Source organism: Leptodactylus fuscus, chromosome 6 (genome assembly GCF_031893055.1).
Source record: "Leptodactylus fuscus isolate aLepFus1 chromosome 6, aLepFus1.hap2, whole genome shotgun sequence".
Classification (NCBI taxonomy): Eukaryota; Metazoa; Chordata; class Amphibia; order Anura; family Leptodactylidae; genus Leptodactylus; species Leptodactylus fuscus.
Genome location: NC_134270.1, coordinates 126,480,653 through 126,504,809, shown reverse-complemented (window position 1 = coordinate 126,504,809; position 24,157 = coordinate 126,480,653). Strand labels below are relative to the sequence as shown.

The window sequence follows — 24,157 nt, the reverse complement described above, 5'->3', positions numbered from 1 at the left end:
GTCTGTGTGCCATATTATGCAATATATGGTTCTCAGCTCCCAGGCTGTTTACAGTAAGCGTTGTAGGCTGTGTATAGTTGTATACAGTATACACATGGGAGCGGGTGTGGTGTGTGCCAGAGAGACGAGAACACCAAGGACCTGCTTCTTATGTTTATCCACAAACAGTGACATCACAGACTCGACACACCAGACCCCCCTCTACTGACCCACTCACTGAAAAACCATTGTGCACACTGCATTGTATATACCCGGTGCTCCTAAAATCACTGATACATTAAGTGACTTGCTCACTGGACTGCAAAATATTAATTTTCTGTTAATACATAAAACCTACCATTTACTGTATTGAAGATAAGGAGGAAGGTTCCCAACAAAAATCTATTGACTCTGTTGCTGGGTTTTGCCACTATTTTTTTTTTATAGTGACAGATGAAAATAAGTTCTTGTTAGACTGGGTTCACACAGTGCTTTCTTAAAATAAGAACTACATGCAGTTTTTAATTGCCGTAACGAGTAGTACATGTAAGGCTAGGTTCACACTTGCTCTGGGCTGTCCGTCGTTACGTGGAAACTTAGCCTTGCAGTTTTTTTCCAAGAGTTACATATTCATGGCCTATCCTTTTGACAGACTATCAATGTGTGTTTTGTGGGCATCAAAGCAATCGGGTGAGCACTGCGGCTTATTCACTGACTACAAAATACAGCACTACACACTGAGTAGTGGCTGTGCTTGGTATTACAGCTCAGCCTCATTCAATTAAATTGCACACAAACCCCCTGACAAGTGACCATGACATCACTAGCCTGAAAAGCAGAAATGGCAAGAGACCAATTTGTGCTTATGTTTTTTGTGTGGCTGGTAGTAAGCCACACGTATATATAGGTTATTACTTCTGTCAGTCAGTTAGTTAGTTGCTCAGACGAGCAGGAATTTGTTGGTTTTGCCTTGTTCATTTGTGCCTGAAGACAAGGTTTATTTATTTTCCAGTTTTTTTCTAAATAAACCAGTTTGGTGCACATTTTGTGTCCCTGTCTTGACTGTTTGGGTCCGCACCACTGCTTCTACCGAGCTACCTTCCCCACACTATACAGAAAATGCCAGCATCTCCACAGGTATAATTGACAAGCTTTTCCGCTGCAGATTTTTTTCTGCAAGGAGTGCATAGGATTAGCCAAGATCCCATCCACTTTGCAGGTACTGTAAAATGCTTAGTTTATGCAAAGTGCGTCTTCAGCCTTAAATGACTTGGCATTGTACAACTGTGGGTTAACAAACATGGAAACAGAAAATAGTATACTTTCCAAAATGGAGTGCCATAGTTTACAATTATAGTCCAGAAAAGAACAAGGGATTACCCACTGTTTTGCAACGATGGCTACGCTACTAGATTTCACCCACGTCTGTAGCTTTGTGCTGGAGTTGAGTGCACCGACAAGTTGTGGTGATGTTGGACGAGAGCCAGTTACTCAACCTGAGCTCTAAACAGCAGGATCTCATCCAACTTGGCCACTATTATATGCTAAGGGGCAGAAGTGTGCCATGTGTTACTATCAATAAACTCTGCACACATTTATCAGTGTTATTGCTGTGTTTGTTTTGGGCTGACTTGTTCCTCATTATTACATTTTGTTCTTTTCCTTCTTTTAACCCTTTCCAGCCTCTTACTCATCTACTTTGTACTCTGAGATACTAAAGGTCACTAGTAAAATAGTAAGATCCAGAACATGATCATGTCACACTTACTGATCAGTGAGCCCGGATTGTAGACCCACTTGTGGGTGTCCATGGCTGTCTGTCCACTGCTTTTTCCATCTTCAAAAGACACACAGCAACATGGCAGGGTTAGCAATTTTAGTAAATGTTCAAAAATCTGAGATGTTAAACGTTCTCCTCACTTTGTGAAGCACTTAAAAATGTTCTTACCCTTCCACTCTACTACAATGAAATACCTAGGAGCACATCTCTCAGCCAGTCCAACAAAGGTTTCCTTACTGAACTAGAAACCATTGTCTGTGGCTTTAGAGTTGTATATGCAAAAAAATTGGACATCTTGGACCTTATTCTTGTTTGGCAGGATCATGGACTTAAATATGGACACCCTGACCAGATTACTCTACCTTTTCCATACCTGACCCTTAGATTTGTCTCAGTTTAATTTTATGAGTCTGTGAAAGATAGCCCAGATGTTTGCTTGAAGTAGCTCCAAACTTAGCTCATGATGCTGAATTCTGATAAGGCCTAAATCAACGGGTCTGATACAGGTCTTCCAGACTGCTACTTGTATCATAGAGCTGCCATTGATAGTTGAGTTTTGGAGCTAATACATCACTTCTTCTCTAAAGTTTGGGTGGAACTGGAGAAGGCCTTGACACCCGTAAAGGTGGTCAGGGTGTTCTGGCTTTATTGGAACTTGGATTATCCTTCACTGCTGTCGTTGGAACTTGGATTATCCCCACTCAGTTTTCAGTCTCCTCAGCCTGGACCAAATTTGCTGCACACACTGGTTCTCGAAATTTAGCCTCCTGGTGTTAACCCACAGTTCCCTTTGACTTTCACTTCAATTCTGAGAGTCCAAAACATAGTAGGGGCAAAGAGCGTCAGACATCTACAAGACCTTGTGGGAGGGAAGTGTCCTTTGGCAGGCCAAAGGCTCCACATTTCCAGCTGCATAGCTTTATTAAACCCTTATCTCCCAGTTATTATGTTGTATTGTCTGGGGAGATGGTGAACTCCAAACTTTACTAACAGCATCTGTGGGAACGGGACTTGAAAATACAATTATAAGCCAACCAATGCCTTAAGATTTTCAGTTTCTTGTAAACTACAGGAGCTCAATTATAAGATTATGACACTATGGTATAGAAGATCTGAAAAACTCTACATATAGCCCCCAAGTCCCTCAGACTTGCTGGACACGTGAGCTCTATAAAATACGTTTTGCAGGAGTGCCCTCCATTTTCTCTATTATGGAATGATATGGCACAACTATAAAATACCTTGTGCTTCCCAGCTATAGACCTCACTTCTAAGCAAGCCTTGTTGTCTGTCCTGCCTGGTTTAAAGCCAGCTCCAACTCCAAAATGTTCCACCGTTTTTCTATTCCGTATGGCCTCACAGCTTATTTTCTGATCACAAGGTAGAAGTATCCATCGCCATTCACAAGACCTTCCAGCACTCATTGGGTTCTAGGTTTGAAAAAGGCTTCCTACACTCCTTCATAAAAGGAGTCAGACAGGTTATTCCTAGGCTGTGGAGATCCTCAGAAGCCCTGACTCATTCCCTATAGTTTGAGGCAATCAACCAAATCATGCACATGAAGGTCAAGGCTGAGAATGGGAGTAAACCCTTGGTTTACTACGTGGACTCCATAGACTGTCTTTTGCTCTTCTCATAGTCTTGCTGCTTGAGTGACTCATGGTCAGTTAGCCTTGGGGGTTTATAAAAGGTATACAAAGGTTGCTCTCTAGGACTTTCTTGCTCCCCCCCCCCCTTTCTTTCCTTTTATCTTTTCTGCTTTCATTTCCTTATTTCTTACTTTTATGATCACCAATTCCTAGTGTCATTGTATTTGGTGGGATACTCACCTCAGTTTCTTTTGTCCAGAAAATGGCACACACATGGTGAGGGTCTGCCCATCTGCCGCATCAAACTTTTTTTTAACCTAAATGTTAGATTGAATGTTTAGAAAAAAAAATTAAAACAAAAAAAAAAAAACATTTAGATGAAGATCGCATTTCAGGTAAGGCTGGGGCACACTTGCACTGTGTGATCGTTTGGGCTTCCGTCCTCAATTCTCAGAAACCATGCGGAAACCTAGCAGACCCCAATATCGTCTATGGGTCCATGGGTTTCCACAGGTAACTGCTTTTTACGCGTATTAAGTCTTTATTGTGGCTTCTATCATAAATGTAACCCAGGACATGGTGTTAACTTTGTCTCATGATGGACACCACCCTTATCCCAGAGATCTCATTGATTTATAATGCCGCCTATATAATTTTATCATTTCATGCTTTTATACTGGACATTTTTTGTATAGAATCCTCATTATAACTAAAGATCAATGCAGCTTGGACAGTTGTGTAATAAGCTGTCCCAGGGAAGAAAAATGCACTTAAATATGATAGGAATTTTAGCAGTGTATCTATAACTTACCTGCAGCCACTTACATACCTGCTGTCCTGCCGGTCAATTACAGAAGTACTATATCACTTGGAGAAGACAGCAGCTACAGAGGGGTCAGAGCCCAATGGGCCCCAGAATCTGCCCAGGTTTGTCATGTACGGACACCAGCCCTGAGTCAATGTGTGACTAATAAAAGTGCTGCATGAATTGGGATATGAGCCAAACCAAGAAGATTCCTTCCAAATACAGACTGGTGTCTCAAGGTTCTTGCCCCCTTTTCATTGCAGACCAGAACACTGGTTGAGTAGGAGAGAGGAGGGGTACGGTGTCTCAGTCTCCACAAGGAGATATAGTACCCCTCAAAATAATCCTGGCATTATATTATAGATCTGTTTCAACCCTAAGAGTTTGCCCACTTTGGGCAGTATACTAGGTATCACATCCCTTACAATGTTCTATAGCAGTCTCCATTGTTATCCAGCTGTTCTTAGACTATAGCCCCAGTAAGCCTTGACTGCATGTGGTCTTACTACGGCTCGCTAGATGCCGGTCAGAGACCACTGCTCTGCAGTAACTGCTTCTCCCATTTCCATCTGAGCACATGTAGAATATGAACACGTATGAAGATTCTCAAAAGATAATCCAGGTTATTCTTGTCAGTGCCAGTCCGAACTGGTCAACTAAAGTTATTCTGAATTGACAACAAGCATCTGTTGAGATGCATTTGCAAGTTTATTATAACAGCAAGGACTCGAAAGACCAGATTTAACATCTTGACTTTTTGTATGGGACTCTGTACACAAAACATAGCTTAAAGGCAAACTAACAACAATACCTATATTGCAGGAATTTGTCTTGTCAATGCCTTGTGTAGTACACACAAAGACGTATAGGCATCTACTGAGGACTGACATGTCCATAAGCAATGTGGCAGCTAATACCAGACAACTGAACTGAAATCATAAGCTGCCCATAGACATAACATTGCTAGCCAGGTTGAGGAAAGTCCTTCTAGACCAGTCTAATAATAGGCAGGAGTCAATGGTTCTCATCTTAAGGGGCTTCTACGCCTTGTGATCAGATTATTGCCAAATGACCCTTCTAATAAGTAGGGATTGTCCAAAGTGTCTCATTGCTGGAAACCTTAACAGTCTATGGGGAAACAGCAGGGGTTCAATATCCCTGCAGACACTATAAGAGAATCGAAACATTAGTGTGTATTGGCCAAATATGTCAGTGGCCTCTCAACTCTCCCCTAACATCTAAGGATTGGGCAGTTGGATTTTAATTGCTTAAGCCAATTTATTTATTTATTTGGGCGCGGCACTTCAAGGGTCGTCCCTTTTAGAACCCACATTGACAGCTGTCTAAGTGCATGTCTGGCCTTATATTGGGTTCATCAGAACTGTTTTCCAATCTGGGTCGCAGATGAGGATCTTGAACTGTGAATTTCCCCCAATAACTACTAATTTTTAGGGGTAAAAAGAAGTACTAGCAACGGGGAGAATTTATTAATACTGTCGATTCTTAGTACCGTAATTGTAGTGCACGTAGGTGCGCCTGGTCGTATTGATACGGCAGTTATAGGTTAGGTTGTTTTTTTTTCACATACTACCTACAGTTCTAGAAAAGGATACAGGACCCTAGGATATATAGTGGAGTTAATAGTAGGAAATATATGTATTGGTTTCTTTTCTCCTGCCAGGGTTTGATTATAAATTAGACTTAGGCCTCATACACATGACCGTGCATGGTTTTTCACAGATGGCACACTGACACATTCATTTCTATGGCCCCATACACACGACAGTGTATTTTTCCAATCCGATCTATGGAGCAATGAGCCATGAGCAAAAGTCAAGACAGGTCCTATTCTGGTCCGTTTTGTAGACTGTGTTCACTGGGCCCCAATGAATGGGGCAGCAAAAGCACGGGCAGCACACAATGACATCCATGTGTAGTCGGTGCCATTCAATCACGGCCCAGTGACGGTTGTGTGCCTATTGCAGACTGCTTGCGCATGTGTACGCAGGCGGCACATGGTACATATGTGTGTTGCCCATTCATTTCATAATTTCCCAATTCCGTGGTTGCAAAATGGGCAGGAATAGTTTGTGTCCAGAGTTTTGCCCCAGAGCTAAAGGTCCCCCACATGGACCTATGACACACATTGTCTTGTGTATGGGGCCATAAGAAAGGAATAGGTCATAATTCCAGCTGTTATAAACATGGCATGACTCTGGCAAAGGACACGGTTGTATGCATGGATCGTAAAGTTCAAGAAATGGACGATTTCAGCTATATAATGGGACAAATTTATCAATGAAGAATCTTTTTAGCAGACCATTCACGGTCATGACATGGAAAGAAGTCGCTGTCTATGAATCCTTGTCTATGAATATTTTCCTTGCACTAACTTTTGTCCTTGTCCTGCGGCTACTAAACATGTGTGGTCAGACTGTAAGCACCAATATGGATTACAATGTGTATAGCTGTCAGTGAAACAGTCATAGTCTTCAACCTACTAACATATAGTAGGTATAGCCACCTCCAATTTTTTTTAATTACTACTACTAATAATAATAATAATAATACATACGGTTTTTGGAATATTATAATATTTATTATTTACTGTATTGTTTATGGGGGGAATAAAATTTCTCTGTGTCCTATTGGAAAAGCAATTTCCCTTTAAAGTTCAGCCACTAGTAACTACTGTAAAAACGCTGAAGGGGGCGCCCGGGGCTGAACTGGAAGTGTGTTATGTCTGGTACAGGACCTGAGGGGATTATGCATTAGTCAGAGAATCAAAGGACACCAACAACAGAGTGTCTTGATGCCCCCCCCCCTTTCCCTTCAGACCTTGCAATAGGTATAGCATAGTAGTAACCATACTACATTAGATACTCAGTGACAACAAATATGGCTGCCACATCTATACTACTGAAGGGGTTTACTACTGAACACAACTTTAGGGATCTCCTGTGTGAATGGAGTAGCAGTGCACAATTCTATAAGACTGACCAAGATAACACGGCTCCAGCAGTCCCATAGAAATGACTTACATGTGGCCATCCATCCTGAGCATGGGGTGCAGCACGTAAAATAGACCAATAGTTCTTAGGTACGGAGTGTATCCTCGGGTACTGCAGTATGAGAACCTCTGTGCTAGTCTGTGCATAGACGATGAATGCCGTATAGCAGATATCCCTTTGATAGTAATTTTTCAGCAAATCCATAATTCTGACAAATATTACAATCTAGCGATTATTCCTACTGTATGTATTCTGTATCAGTCTGCATAACAGGCCAATGCAAATGTGCACCGATCAACCTGTTAGATCATAAGGCCTTAAGAAATGGCTACATAGAACAAGAATATGATGTGGGAATACCTTGGATATAATACAAGAAACATCTTGCAGTCAATTATATCTTTCATGTGGCTTCAGTGCACCATGCCATATAAAGTCCCTCATCCAGCGATAATGGGGGATATTGATGAAGACTGGTGTACTGACCTCCCAGATATCACATCCCCTGCTCTAGAGGATCGGGCGCCTCATTTAGGAGAGGGTGCACAGAGATTCCACTGTAATATACAACAACTTGTAGCTGATGGGAATTTCAGTGATTATTTTGGGCCAGTAAATGTAGCACAACTTCCACACCGCCTTCGCTTTAATGATAGTGGCAAGGGAAGCGCCACTTTTTTATGCCAAGAATCTGACTTCGATCCATTAATAAATCGCCACAGTAACTACCAGTTAGTTCATACAGGGATATAGCTATAGCAGGTAAGGTAGCTTTCACCTCTGCAACTTAGTGCCTGGGGGTCCAAAGTCACACCAAGAGACGATAGTCATTTTAACAGCTCCTGACAGGTAAGTGACCCTGAAAAGGATATTTCATTGTCCTTCAGAGAATTCACGAGACTCCTCCTAACTTCAGAGATCTACCCATTTACAGGTAAGGCAGCGATAAGAGCCAGAGTAACCCCATTACCTGCATGTATGCCATTGCCAGTTTATTGCCCATATATTCCAAGCACTGATACAGTCTAGACTTTGTGTTGTTGATATACAGGGCTATTCACTGCAGTGTATTGCTTTTTGTAGCAGATAAGAAGTCTCCCTCCTTAGCAATATATGTGGAGTGTGCCTGCATTGAGTGATAAAACAGTGTATATTGGTGTTTTGAGTTGTTTTTTTCTGTGCAATCTTGCATACACACAAATAGTAACCTCTCTGTGATGTCTCTATGTCTGTGTATATGTACACACAAACTCTCTCTCTGAACATAGGGCTGGATCACCCCAAGCAGCCAATGGGAACCAGGAATTACAGGTGCAGCCTATGACCCGGCCTCTTATGTCATCCGTCTGCTTTATAAGAGCAGGTTCATTCGGTCACACTTATTCTCTTTTTACGTCTTGGAATTGTTAACCTAAAATCAACTGTATCAGTCATTAAGATATAAGGACTCACCATGCTGTTCTGGCATAGCCAACCTGAGCATTACTGGCCCACACCTGCTGAGCATTACCAGGGCCCAACTAATGCCATCTATAGGTGAGTAATACAATGGATACAATGCTATTGAGTGGGTGCTCAAACATGGAAACAGGAGTTCCGCAACATTTGGCATGGCAGCCTTGTGAAACTACAAGTTCCAGCATTTGTGCATGCTAGGAGTTGTAGTATTACAAAAGCTGGAGTGCCGAAAGTTGCTGATGATCTTGGTACTGTTTGGAGCGTTTGTGTGTGTATATATATATATATATATATATATATATATATATATATATATATATACACACACACACACACTATATATATATATATATATATATATATATATATATATATTATACACACATACATACAAACACACTTTTTTTTTGCCAAGTTCCTCTTAAAGGGACAGTCTCAGGACAAGGATATCAGATTTCAAAGGAAACCTAATTTCATCCCCCATTCAATGGCATTTCATGTGGCTGCTTGAAAAAGGTCAGAGCAGAGAGCTGCTAGGTGAGGATCAGGGGTTAAACCCAGCTGACAGGTGTAACCATTCTTGTCCTTTAACCCTGTCAGTGATGGATTTTAAAGTAAAAGGGTATTCTCACAAACATAACCACATGTAAATTTGTAGCCGAGTAAAAAAAAACAAAAAAACTTACGTATTTTAAAATCTAAGTTATTAAAAATTTTGCAGAATGCTAAGAGATTTCCTCTAACCATTTTAATAATTCTTTTGTCTTTGATAATCGGTTGCCTGTGGAGAAAGTCATGAATTCACGAACTTTCTGTGGTTTGGAATTTGCCAGAAACCCAAGCCATGATTTCCTTAAAGAGGACCTTTCACCACCTCCTAATCCAGTTCTTTATATCATGTAATAGACGCTGCTCCAGTGATCCTGGAACAATTGGAAATTTTTTTCTTTAGCTACAACCTTTTCCGAGCAGTTAGTTTTGGTGCCTGATATGCTATTTAGTCTCTGTACTGTCAGGAGGGCGATGTCAGGCAGGAGTAGACAAGGGGTGTGACTCTGAGCTCTGACACTTGCTGTCTCTGATTGGAGCGCTCAATCACGACCCTGCCTGACACCACCCACCTGACAGTACAGAGACTAAGTAGCACATCAGGCACCAAAACTAACTGCACTTGTTACTCAGAATTTCAGTTGGTTGAAGTGGTGAAAGGTCCAAGTTAGGGCCCCTTCACACGCCGTGGGCGCTCGGCTCATTCCGAGCCGTACACGTGAGCACTTCTAAACACTTCCCATTCACTTCAATGGGAGCGCTCGTAAAGCCGGCTTTACGCGCGCTCCCATTGAAGTGAATGGGAAGTGTTTAGAAATGCTCGTGTGTACGGCTCGGAATGAGCCAAGCGCTTACGCCGTGTGAAGGGGCCCTTAATGTTTCAGACCAATTGGCAACCAATGGATACAACCAATTTAGCAAAACTTGTAATTACTTATATTTGCAAAATGGGTAATTTTGTTATATTTACAAATTAGATTATGTTAATGGGTATACCCCTTTAGGATAGGTAGATATCTATGGAACAATTACTGTATATGCTAGAAGCGAATATGGGTCTAGATGTGGAAAAACTATTTTGGCACACAGGATCATTCACTGACTGTATACAACTGATCTGTGTGTTTTATGATGCTGTAAATTTCTGTCATTTATAAAATGTGTGACCTTCATGGCCAGCTCTCCTCAAACTGATAAGGATGAATGTTGGGAAATAGAGGAGATGCATGATGGGTAAATCTGTACAATTAGGGCATATGGCTTTCAGCACTTAGCAGGCATGAATGGATATGGCAAAAAAAAAAAGTTCAACATGTGCAACGTGTATTTTGTAGGTATGGCCTCAGCTGCAGAAAAAGAGCATTACTCTTCAAAAGAAGTTCTGCAGTAGCTGAGGCTATCTTGAATTTAATGACCAGTGTACGTGTATTTAGGCAGCACTGCACAATGTTTTTTTGGGGGGTTTTATGGTCGCAGACTCTCTCGTTGGCAAGTTTTGCTATAATTTACAGTGCATGGTGGCATTTATCCTGTACATAATACACGGTTTTGGATGACTTTCTTTCTCTATCACATTACATTCAATGTTGTTGCATGCTGTTTACAGGGAGACCATACCACTGCCTTTTCTGAAGCAGGAGGATCAGCCCATGCCCACCCCACTGTGCCCAGCCTTCCAATGTGTTCTCTCTGCTCCCAGCTCACCAGCTGTCAAGCTGCATGAGGAGACGCTCACCTACCTCAACCAGGGTAATCTGAAGGATAAATGTTATATTACTATTAATGAGATTTCCATTCACCAGCATCTCATAAAGTGATAACTGAGGGACAACATTATGGAAATGTATAGGATGGACAAGGTGCCAATTTAGGCACCAAAACTCTTGTTACTATGGCGAATACAAGTATTGCTGTCAAAGCTTTCTCTGTTGCTGCCCAGCTACTTGGATTAAATATAACAGAATAGTGACCCAAGTGTGAACCTAGGGCTGCTTCATCGGGCATTGGAAACACACAATACAGCAAAAAAGAACCCAAATGATATTGCAAATAATGCATAACCACCCACCCCCCCCCCCATAAAAAAGGAATTTATGATTCTACATAATTTCTCTGGCTTTAAAAAGTCACAATCAGCCAATGTTAAAACTACAATATCAGATCAGTGGGTGTCCAGTACCCCTACCGATCAGCTGTTCTTAGCAGCAAATACACAGACAATGGAGCAGACAGCTTTGTTTCATGGCCAGATCAGATCCCATTCACTTGAACGAGAGCTACGCTACAGGGGGTCCATTCAGTTACTACACAGAACAGAGCTGTCTGCTTCTTACTCCAATCTCTGTGTATAAGCTGCTCAGAACAGCTGATCAGTGGGGGTGTCAGGTGACCAATCTTAGGTCAATATTTTTAGCCTAGAAAGATTGTGGCACATTTGAGACCAACGGGGTAAATAAAAAAAATAAATAAAAATAAAATTATATATATATATATATATATATATATATTATATACACACAGTATATATATATATATATATATATATATATATATATATATATATATATATAGCCTAAGACCCATGAAGCACCAAGACCCTAAGACATGCTGCTACTTGTAGTTCTACATTACTTATATATGCACTTGGTCAGGATTACCTGTCATAAACTAGGTATATGGGAAAGACATAACTGTCATCAGTAACCTCTATGGAATAAGTGACAGCTTGTCTTGTAGTGTTTTCATTGCAACTCTGGTCCAGCTTTCCTCCTGCTAGAACTAGTCCCTGTTACTTAGAAAACCTGCAGGACAGCAACTAAAAGCTGAATAGGTAACAAGGCATTGCATACACATTAGTTAATACATGGAAATGCTTAAATCATAAGCTTAAAGGGGTTGTCCAGGACTAAAAAAAACCCACAAAAAATATAGCTGCTTTGTTCCAGAAACAGCACCACATCTGTCCATGTCTGGAATTGCAGCTCAGGTCCATTGAAGGGAATGAAGCCAAGCTGCAATATCACCCACAGAATGATTTGGGGCACACTCGTAGACTATAACCTGAGCATGTCATATGCTGATCTAGGGGAAATTACAGAGCCCCGTCCTGTCCAGTGCTGTGCATTCAATGTTATAGCAGTACTGTTATCTTACCAGCAGGGGGAACCTCAAGGATGATAAAATCATGTGCTGTGTATTCATTGTACTGCATGAATAGAAAGTCATAGCATGAAAGTCACAGATGCAACATGTAGGTTTTTACTAAAAGTGTGACTGTTTGGATTCTACATTGAGTCATAAAGTCATAAAATAGTCAGTAAGTCACATTTGTATATACATATAGACCTTAGATAGAACATTTACATGGTTAAACTTTCCAAAATCAAAATCCAACAATATTAATAACTTTATTTTGAAGTTATAGCCAAAACCTTCCTACAGAAAATCCAATAGCCCTCTCCTTACATCTTATTTCCACCTTTTACTGATTGCTTGTAGGTCAGTCCTATGAGATCCGCATGTTAAGTAACTGGAAGGGAGCCGGTGACATACCTGAAAGTCGGCGCTTACTAAAGGTTGGTGCATGTTTAAATCATTGGTATATAGATAATATGCATAAAATGGAAATCAGTCAGATCCAAACTGCTCTAAAACGGAGTTAAGCTAAAGCCCAACATTGCGGAATCGCAGTAATTTTTGTTGAAGATTTTGATGGATTTTTTTGAGCTAAGGACAGCAATGGCTTGAAAACGAATAAGAAATAAAAAAAATAAGCACTTAGAAGTTTCCCTTCTATTACAAAGGACCTTTCATGTCTTCATCATCGTGCGGTTTTATATACTGCTAAGAAGTTAATACGTGGAATTCAACACACTGTCGGCATTCCCGCTTTGTGCCTGGTGTTAGAGATATCGGTTCTGTTAATTTCAGCACTGATATCTCCCCACTGTCAGAAGGGTGGGCCTTACAACCTAGTGTCATCTCTGGACGGCAGGGATCATCCCTCTGACTGTACTCGAACATAGCCTTGTACTGTCATAGGAGGCGTTCCTTACAGGTTAGCATGGCCACTTTCTAGTGGTATATAAAACACACATTGATGAGAACACGAAACATCCTCTTTAAATCCACTCCTGACTTCATTTTGTTACAGTATACGTTATATACTTCAGAGTTTCATGCGCAGTTCTGATAGCCATCACTGTAAACAGTTAATAAGTTTGGCTTCAGACATATTCTGTGTGTTTAGTTTATTCACCTTGCAGGATGTTGAATGCATCTCCGTTGTACCATTTATGTAATGTCATATACTTGAAAAGTTCTACGTAGACTAAGTGTATATGCACCTTGATGTACTGCTATTGGGTGCCATTACAGCTGTATGGCAAATGCCACCATGCAGTACTACCTGCCACTAGGTAACTAACATATAATACCTTCCTATCTCCGCTGCAGAGTGTAGTCCGGGTAGCTTTCCATGACAGGCGCCTGCAATACAGTGAAAGACAGCAATTGGAAAGCTGGCAGCTCAGTCATCCGGGAGAGAGAATTCTGGATATAGGTACAAATGCTTTACATGATAAGTCTTAATCAATGCCCATAATATGGCAACTCTGTTTCAGTGAGGCAATATCATTTACAGGGTGGGAGGGGTTAATTTAAAAGACTAGTTTTAAGGCTGGTTGCAGATACCTATGATGTAACCAGAATACTCAGATGTCTTCTGGTTTACTAAAGTGAGTTTTATCATCATAGAGGGGGGTCCTATAGGGAGGCATTTAGAGAGTCAGTTTAGTCTGAAAAATATTTTTACATCAACATTAAACATAAAGAGAGAAGGAAGGTCGGGGGTTAATTTTAGCCATAGAATAAATCAATGGTTAGTAATACATCACTGCAACAGTTCCAATATAGGACCTATATTAATGGAGCTCAATGTCTCTTCATCCCAGATATCCCATTGTCTGTGGGATTAACAGACCCTCTGGTAAATCCCAGTGCCTTGAACATCATTGAATTTCTATGGGATCCAAGTAAAAGAACATCCATTTTCATACAGGTGAGGAGAGAATAAGAGTTTAATGGACATGCCTTGGTATATTATACCTAATCTGTGAAAACCGCAGATTCTGCGTGAGTGATGGTGGTAAATTCTTCTTCTGTTTCAGGTCCATTGTATCAGCACAGAGTTCACACAAAGAAAGAATGGAGGAGAGAAAGGCGCTCCCTTCCGGATCCAAGTGGACACATACAAGGCTGATTCTCAGGGCAACTTCACCGAGCACTTATATTCTTGTAGCTGTCAAGTCAAAGTGTTCAAGGTACCTCGACTTGGTCTTTCAACTTGAGGCTCTCTAGCTGTTACCATACAAGTACAGTTACAGACTTCCTAATCTATCTGCATTTCATGGAACCACCTTGCACCTTTTTTCAGCCCAAAGGAGCCGATCGTAAGCAGAAGACTGATCGCGAGAAGGTGGAGAAGCGCACAGCACTAGAACGTGAGAAGTACCAGCCACCTTGTGAAACTACAGTCCTTACTGAGGTATCTATGCCTTCTATTCACTACTGGAAGGGTTCAGGAAACCTAAAGAATTGATAGAAATATCAGATATTTCAAAAGTAGAGCCTGTAAGACAAGGCCATGTTTGGTGTGGGCTTTGCTTTCTGTCTGCCTAAGTCAGCAGGTTTAGGAAAGCCCTTTCACAATGTGGTATGCTTATCTACTGACCTAGGTCTATCTTCATTTTTGTAGTGTGCACCTTGGCCAGAAATTGAGACCCCCAGAAGTCCTGCCAGCACGCCCGGCCTCTGCTCACCTCGTAACTTCAAGGTGCCCACCCCTGACAGGTAAATACTGCTATAAATCACTGACTATCCTAAGACATGATGATGCAATAGGTCACTGCCCTGTCTCCTTCCTTATACAATTAACCAGAGGATATTCAGAAAATTACATGTATATTCCAACGTTTTGTTTTTCCCCTCCGGCAGGATCTGTGCATCCCCTGTGTGTGCCTTAGACAGCTCTACGGAGTGCACAGGAGAGGTGAGTTAGTCTGATCTGATATGTGAAGTCTTATTTTGTTTCTTGAAGAAACAGCACCACTCTAGTCCATAGGCAGTGTCTGGTAATGCAGCACAGCCACGAATGCTGCGCTTTCTAAAAATCTTGTAGAAACCTTTGAATGAAATTTGGTTTTCTATACACATTATAGAAGAGACATTATAGTACTGTGACTGAACACACACTATATATATATATACACATACATACATATATATATATACTAGCTGGTACCCGCGACTTCGTCTGCGGTGATTGTAGAAGTGGGTATATACAGGCGTGGGTAAGGTTTTCGTACTGTGTATAAGGTATGGGGTATGAAATGTAACTTTGTATCTTGTTTTTGCTGTAATTCAGACAATACATGAGACTTTTGTGTTGAAGTTAATTTGTATTTGAGCTGCTATACGGTGTTGTGAGAAACTTTACATAGTGACTTTGGGACAGAAGTATTTGAAGTTCCCGCCGATGGCATTTTTTGATTTTCGTTTTTGACTCCCCTCCTTCTAAACCCCATAACTTTTTTATTTCTCCACTCCCAGAGCCATATGAGGTCTTAATTTTTCCTGGGACAAATTTTTCTTCATGATGCCGCCATTATTTATTCTATATAATGTACTGGGAAGCAGGGAAAAAAAATTCAGAATGGGGTGGATTTGAAGAAAAAATGCATTTCTGCGACTTTCTTACGGCCTTTGGTTTTACGGCGTTCACTGTGCAACCAAAATGACATGTCCTCTGTATTCTGTTTTCCTTACGATTCTGGGGATACCAAATTTATATGGTTTTATTTACATTTTGACCCCTTAGAAAAAATCCAAAACAGTGTTTAAAATTTTTTTTTTGAAAAGTCGCCATATTCCGACAGCCGTAACTTTTTTATACGTGCGTGTACGGGGATGTATAGGGCGTCTTTTTTTGCGTGACTGGGTGTACTTTGTAGTTCTACCATTTTCGGGAAATGTTATTGCTTTGATCACTTTTAATTCAAATTTTTATCAGAATCAAAACAGCGGTTTGGCACTTTTGACCATTTTTCCCGCTACAGCGTTTACCGAACAGGAAAAATATTTGCATAGCTTTGTAGAGCGGGCGATTTCGGACGTGGGGATACCTAATATGTATGTGTTTCACAGTTTTTAAGTACTTTTATATGTGTTCTAGGGAAAAGGGGGTGATTTTAATTTTTTTATATTTTTTTTTTAAATTTTTTTTGCATTTTTTAGACCGCCTAGGGGTATTGAGATGGGTGGGGGGGGGGGGTGTCGCAGATTGTCAGAGCGGTGGGGGTCGGCAAACATGGCTGCTCTGGAGCATTAAAGAGAGCCTCCTGGAGTATCGTTAAGGTGAGGGGCAAAGTGGTAAAGTATATGTATATGTGATTGTGTGGGGTTAGGGGCGAGGCTGCAGAGGGCAATATGAATTTTGTGGCTTGCTATGGTCCAAAGTGTGTGAGATTGCAGAGATGGTGGTGAGTTTGGGTTTTGTGGGGGTCCTGGCACAAACGTATGTGCGCTATTGTGACGAAAAGTAGCCTATTGTTTAATCGGGTGTATTAACTATGTTTGTGGAAAATTTCAGCCGAATCGGTCGAACGGTTTTTCCGTGATTGAGGAACAAACATCCGAACATGCAAACATCCAAACACACAAACCCACAAACTTTCACATTTATAATATTAATAGGAGATATATATATATATATATATATATATATATATATGTGTGTCTGTCTAACTTTCAATGTTACAAGATATGACTGTTCTTCTGGTTCCCACAGAGTCTCAGTCCATCTGCCTCCATCAGTGACACCCAGCAATGGTTGCTGCGAAACCGATTCTCTAATTACTGCCGAACATTTTCCAATTTCACAGGTAATAGGGATGATAATTGGGGCTCCTCGGGTAATTTGTCTCTTCTGCTTCTTAACTACATCATGTCCCTGTACTGGTGTTACTGCAATTTTTATGCCAGAATAATGACATCCTCATTATCCAGGCAGACATTATAGATTATATATTATGTAAATCCCATGCTTACTAAACTATATGGTAATATACCATAATACTATTACATTTGCGCATTCTTCTCATTATACTCAGATCTGCTTACATTCCAGATGGGTAAAGATCACGGCCAAATTCAATTTACTCTACCGTAATAAGTGATTGTATAACAGGCGCCTCAGTGATAAGGTTGCAACCTCAATACTGCAGAAAGAAACCAATATATACCCTCTGCATGTGCGCAGAGAATGTGTCCCTGTGGCCACTTCCTCTAAGGAAGAAAACCAGCACATTTAAATTAAATCAGAGATATATGGAAATACAATAAGACCTCAGACTGATACTGACATCTCAAAGGATGTTCAGGTACTGTGCAGACATCCAATTCATATTCTAGATCTGGCTGACTAAAGACAATGCATGCATTCAATAATCTACAGCTAAAAACTGGATCTTGTGATTTGATGCGTCTACAAAGTCCATTGATCTTCAAAATTGTGCCAAAAAACCTGCATCTAGTTGGTTACGGACTATTTCATGTGCAATACTAACTGCAGAATTGTTCCCTTCACCAGGGGTAGACCTCCTAAAAATGACCCGCAGGGACCTTACTCAGATCTGTGGAGTGGCAGATGGGATCCGACTGAGTCATGCGCTGACAGCAAGGTAAATATCGCAATAGGATAACACTATAGAAGGAAAATAAAATACTATGCAGTTATAGATCTCCTGAGAACACTGAACAACTTTCAGAAGCCAATAATGGAAGATGTGGCTTAAATGATGTATATGGTTAACTCAAGTTTATGAGGCACATAGGCAAACTGGGCACAACCAATCCAACAGTACCAGTAGGTTCACACTAAGTAATATGACCAAGAATAGGCAGAAATATATGGGTGGAAAGTCAAAACTGAGCTTTATGGTAATTTTATGTGGATACAGAAGAGGATTATTTAGGCACTGTATGACAGTATAGTATTGGTGAAATGTAGTGTTAGAAGGGCACTGTGGTAGTATTACTTTGTGATATATGACGGTATTAGTTATATGTAGTATGTGTTACTGTAGCATGGGGGGGGGGGGCTCAGGGCTGTTCTTGTTGCACATGTCATTTGACATAAGGAAAAAAGGAGGAATCAACCTATAATTTTTCCTACAGGTCTGTGCGTCCTCGTCTCACGCTGTACATTACTACAGAATCACCATGCAAGAACCAAGAGATCACAGATGCAAGTCCAACAGGTGAGTACAACGCTACATAAGGTTTGCACTGTAAAAGGACAGTCTGTTTCCTTTACACTTGGTATTAGACCAATGCCCTATGAATGTGAACCCTTATATAAGCAGAATAATCCCCCCACCCCCGATTTGTTGCTCTTCCAACAACCAATGTCACACTCAATGAACTTGCACAATGTCTTTGTAGCCGATTAAACCAGCAACAGATTATGATCTTGTAACCCAAATGCCAAGCAGGATTACTGCTCAGCTTGGCAAGTGCACAATTGGAAGGGATCGAGTTGCTGGCCACTTCCAGCCCTAGTGAGGGGGAAAGAGGATTACACAGAAGGTGAATTAGGGTTTATATCTAACAAACAATTACAGATGTAGCAGAGTTATCCTGAACTTCTGCAAATATCTTATCGCAGAAGCCAACAAAAACCAATTGGAAAAAACACAATGACTTATTGATAATATATCACTGCAGAAGTTTAACCAAATACAGTAGTTCAGGTTAAATCTTCTACAGCTAAAACCCTAGATCAAGTGGTCTTCTCCAAAAGTCTAAAACCTGTAACCAAGTATTTCCCTTTCTTGAATCCACCATCATAACATTCTGTAGACTTGGCCAATGGACAGTGTGTGAATTCAACCTAAAGAAACACTTGGGGCAAAACTGATCCTCAGTGTTATGCCTGGTTCTGGTCTGATGGGATTCAATAGTCTGCTTTTCTCAAAAAACCTCTAAGGGTTGTAAAAGCCAGAACCCATATGCTTACAGCCCTGTTTTTAAAAGCAATGGTCATTCCATTAGCCCAAGATTCCTTAAGAGACATAAGTTTTCGGTTCTTGTATGGCTGCCGGAATACAAGATAACGCATCTTAAGTCTTAGTCTGCACAATGGTAAGCAAAGTATATAAGAAATGTAGCATGAGATAACAGGAGGGTGCTAATATACAGCGGAGGAATTTATGGGATTCATCTTCTCTCTTTATACAGCACTATATCAGGAGATATACATGGAGGATATGACCGCAGCCGAACTAACCAATAAACTAGCTGACCTGTTTAGTGTCCCTGCCAACCACATCTTACGGATCTCCAGGACTGGCCCCCATGGGATCCATATCCTCCTGAGTGACATGGTAAATATGATAGTGTGTGATGTGGTGTTAGGTGCTCTTAGTTGATGGCCGCATGAACAGGTAATTTATGGGAACTGCATGGGACCGCTAACCTGCTCCTGCGCTTACCATTGCTTCAGATGGTAAGTTAAGGCTACGTCTTGGGAATTAATGCAGGACATATGCGATTGGAAAGCACTGTGAGACCTCATGCACACGACTGTTTATGGTCAAGTGTGATAGATGCATTTCTCACACAAAACCACCACACCCTGACCCATTACATTCTACTGCCCCATACACCAGACTGTGTATCATTATGAGCCAGTCTAATGTATGAGGCAAAGCTCAATACAGGTCCTATTCCTGTCTATTTCGTGGCCCATGCACACTTTGAATAGGGCCGTGGAGGTCTGAATACATAGATGTCGTCTACCTACTATCCGTGCTGTTCAATCATGGCCCGGCTACACCTACTCAGCCACGTTTATGTATAGCCTTAGAGCACTTCCAGCTGTTAGAAAACATCTGTGGTTTACAGGTTTTGGTAAATCATAAGCTGCTCATGATCACTAGATTAGCTTTAGATTTTCGGTGAGAAACTTAGCAACATCCTGTCTACATTTGACATCAAATATAGACTGACTCATTCCCCTCTCATGACAAGGCAAACATATCGGTGAGACAGGAGGAATAGCCATCAACCAAACAAATGTTTAGACAACAGCGATCTACAGAACATGGCACTTTATTGGCCCAATACAACTGGACCATATACACTTATATTAACCAGGAACAGTCTGGAAGTAAACTTATTACTTTAATAAACAGATGCTTCATCCAATAGTTCTGGCTCTATATTTATATAATGTAAGGGAAGAGGGGGTTATGTATGGAATAAACCGCGGTTATGGCCAGGAATGGGGGGGGGGATTTGGAGAACCATGATAGATATTAAAAGTAAAAAAGGATAGACCCTAAAAACCCCTTGAAAAGCAGAGAGGAAGAAGGTTAAAATATAAAATATATATGTAGGTTAATACGGATGTCGCCAATAAAGTATTTCCCTGAATTTTTAGCAAGGCATACATGGCCTCTACAGGCTCCCTTTGCAGGCTTATGGAGTCTTAAAGGCAGTTTCCTCAAGGAGAAAATGTACTCCCTTCTTCTATGTACCAGACCACAACCCAGATCTGCACTGACAAGGGGCAAGAAATCCTGTAACAGCTGTCTGGTCTCTTCCTTTGGAAGAAATTTTTCAAATTTGGTTTACAGTATATCCCAAGTCATGTTACAAGGTTTCTTGAAATTCTGGCACTGATTTATAACAGGAGCTACCTTCAAGTAGGTGGCGCTAGAGGAAAAGTTTTCTATTTTCCCATAAAGGAAAAAATATTTTAATATTCTCTACAAATAAAGTCCGCCCTTTCTTTGATATGAACAGACTAATAGCAGTAATATTTCCCCCATACTTCCCAACACATGCAGACAATAAAATACTGAATACATAAGACCCATAATAACTTGGCTACGTAGATCAGATATGTATTCTTACAGAACCAATGGTCACCAATTTCTAACCTGCTTCTTCATCCCCTAGATGGTGAGAAATATGCCAGATGAATCCTGCTTTACAGCTGCACTGCAAAAATGTAAGTTGTTTTAAAGTCTTGGTTTCAATGACTGGTAACTATGACTTTGTTAGTATACAACTTGAAAAACGGAGCTCCGCAATAAAACGTCTAAATATTAAGTTAAGCCAGAACAGTAACCAACCCTACAATGAACATGGTTTATGAATAATACATTCCATTATAACTAGGAATATGGTCTATATAAGGAAAGGTTTGTGACAATGGTAATGTAGATGGGTTCACCAGTAGGGGGAACCATACGAAAGATATACAAAATGTAAAACTTTATTGTAAAAAATGTTTGTAGCAAGATACTTACCCCATGTGGTAGATGCGAGTAGCCCAACTCTTATCAATCAGAATAATGAACTCTGACCATGGGCGTAACTACCGGGGTAGCTGCGGTAGAAGCTGCCACAAGGCCTGGGACATTAGGAGCCCAGTGACAGCCGCTACCACTGCGTTTTTTTTTTCTTAGTAGGCCGTTACCAGCTGGAGTTACTCCAGACGGTAACAGGCCCTATTTACTTACCGATCTTGGCAGGGGCCGGGATCAGTAAGAGACGCCGCGGGCCCCACAAACACTATTATACGTGGGGCGTCTTTTCAGACCCCCGGGTATAATCATCGGAGGCCCAGGACAGGTAAGGGAACATAACAGTGTTACTTACCTCTCTGGGTTCCAGACAGGCTTCAGGCCTACTTCTGCGGGGTCTTCAGAGTTGGTCGGCGAAGGGTGGCACCATGTCAAAAGTTCGCCACGGGGCCCCGCCATTCCTAGTTACGCCACTGCCTCTGACCCCAGAGTTTGATCATAAAATAATCAGCATTGACACTAATATCAATATGTTAAGATGGAAACTCACTCTTAAGATGAGATCACAAAACTACTTCTATGAAGACCAAGAGAGAACATGACCTTTTGAGGGTCAAGACATAAATATGTATTTCCACAATCAGAATTTGTATCTTAAATTTTGGTGTCCCACTTCTTATGTGGCTCCTGTGACCCTAGTCGTACCAAGTAAAATAGTATATGGCAACCTATTACCAGTACAGCATTTATTAAAATATATATTGATCACCATTAATGGTAAAAATGATAACACTGTAACCAGATTTTGTCTTTGACCACCATGGTTTGTTTTCCCTTTTATTTTTAGTGCAAAATCCAGAAGGCTACCATTGTATTCTCCGGTAATGAGGTGATCTCAATACTTCTGCACTGCCAGTCCAACACAAGAGGGGGAAGACAGCAACCTTACCCCTGCCAGTCCCATCAATGGATGAACAGGTGGCCAGTACATCAATGGATGAACAATTGCCAAAGGGGCAACAATAATGCACTTGTACATGGAGGGCCATACAAACGTTAGCACTACAAAGAGGATGATGGAGCTGCCAAACACGCTCCAGAAGGCACTGCCATCCGATGCCAAATAATGGAAGGAGTCTGGATATTTTTGATATTTGTGTATATAAGTATTTGTAATAAATTTCTTATAAAATAACACTTTTTTTCTGTTTTATGGTTTCCAATGTGATTCTCAGAAGATGTAATCTGCTAAATTCAGACTTTTCATATCCCATTATTCAAATGAATGACCAAGTCATGTCCACCAAAGAGAGATTCATTGTTAGAGGCTCTGGGTATTAGTAAAGTAGGAAATTCTAAGCAGATCAAGGTGAAGCTTAAAGAGAACCTGAATTCAGCGCATAGTCAGTTTTGCCAGTATGCACCGCAGTGCTGGAGATTTTAGTACTGTTGGCACAGATATCCCTCTACTTTCTACTGTCAATACAGTACAGGTATAAGGCTATGGAATATAATGCCACCACTGTCAGAGAACATGAAGGATACTCTTTAAATGTCACACAACTACAGATTTTAATGTTTAGGGGTACATGAAAAGGGGTGTTATTGAGAGAATGCCTTTAATGACTTCTGTTACTTATAATAATAAAAGGGCTGTCCCATTTCAGAAACTTATCCAATATCCACAGGATAGTTGATAAGTGTCAGATTGTTGGGGGTCAATCTGCTGTGACCCCAAGCGATCATGACCTCCTTGTAAATGAAGCGCCAGTACAGCCGTGTGATAGGGGAGAAGTGTAATGAGACAACCCCTGTAATACTATAATCCCGATACTACCTGTACCTCTGTCTACATGAGGAGACATCAGCTCCCTAATATATATTTCAATAGGTGAATCTCTGTTACTACATATCAGAGTGATTCAAAGCTAAGGGAAGGCCAGAAGACAAACTATTATTTATTGCCTTCTCCTTCAGACCACAAGTAGCCTAATAAAGCAGCAAATAAAATCCACGGGTCATTCCGCTAATGAAAATACATTCAGGAATTGCTGGTCAGAGATATACGGGCCCATGTACCTCTGATAGTCGTGGACAGTGCATAAGTTATGTGTGAATAGAAGTGCAACATCCCCTAGGACACAATACAACTCCACTTACTTAGATGAGTTAAGGAGTCAGAGGGCAACACAGCAATCTTTGGTCACATAACAGGAGTCGCAGTCATTAAATGGGGGCCCACTTCTGAGGTCTTTACACTGGGCCCACCTAAGTGTTAAAACCGTCAAGGGCAAATTGCCGTAAATAGCCACCTCCACAACCAAGGACATGCCAAATGTCTCTGTGGCAGCTTGAGGCGATGCCATAGAACTAGATCACTGCCATAACTGGTGCCACCTCGCAAAAAAAAAGCAAAACTCAAATAGGGCACCCATTTATTACAGGATAATAAAAGCAAATTCCAACCCCAAGCAGAATTACTCACCATAATTTAATGTTATTTTGGAAAAAAATATTAGGGTTGAATGTTTTATAGCTTCCCCCTACTTGTATTATACCTTTCACTGTTCATATTTGGTCTTTGTTCCCCACTGAAAAGCTGCCATAATTCCAAT

At 40.9% G+C, this 24,157-nt stretch overlaps 1 protein-coding gene across 1 annotated transcript; it reads left to right on the top strand.

Annotated features, from left to right (window-relative positions):
- The first annotated feature begins 8,531 nt into the window (after positions 1–8,531).
- LOC142209359 (transcription factor CP2-like protein 1) lies at positions 8,532–22,565 on the top strand. The gene is made up of 15 exons (XM_075278326.1): positions 8,532–8,700; positions 10,778–10,920; positions 12,670–12,746; positions 13,627–13,732; positions 14,124–14,230; positions 14,340–14,492; positions 14,606–14,716; positions 14,927–15,021; positions 15,166–15,220; positions 17,018–17,111; positions 17,819–17,909; positions 18,406–18,488; positions 19,468–19,613; positions 21,193–21,244; positions 22,390–22,565. Exons 1-15 carry the CDS (start codon positions 8,618–8,620, stop codon positions 22,425–22,427), a joined length of 1,434 nt encoding a protein of 477 aa, XP_075134427.1. The 5' UTR covers positions 8,532–8,617; the 3' UTR covers positions 22,428–22,565.
- Positions 22,566–24,157: the final 1,592 nt, after the last annotated feature.

Bases quoted from the DNA above. Each gene is read 5' to 3' on its own strand.
- LOC142209359 (XM_075278326.1), top strand. From the start codon at position 8,618: ATGCTGTTCTGGCATAGCCAACCTGAGCATTACTGGCCCACACCTGCT. The intron at 14,231-14,339 runs GTGAGGAGAGAA...CTTCTGTTTCAG, and splicing joins GAACATCCATTTTCATACAG to GTCCATTGTATCAGCACAGA. The intron at 14,717-14,926 runs GTATCTATGCCT...TCATTTTTGTAG, and splicing joins AAACTACAGTCCTTACTGAG to TGTGCACCTTGGCCAGAAAT.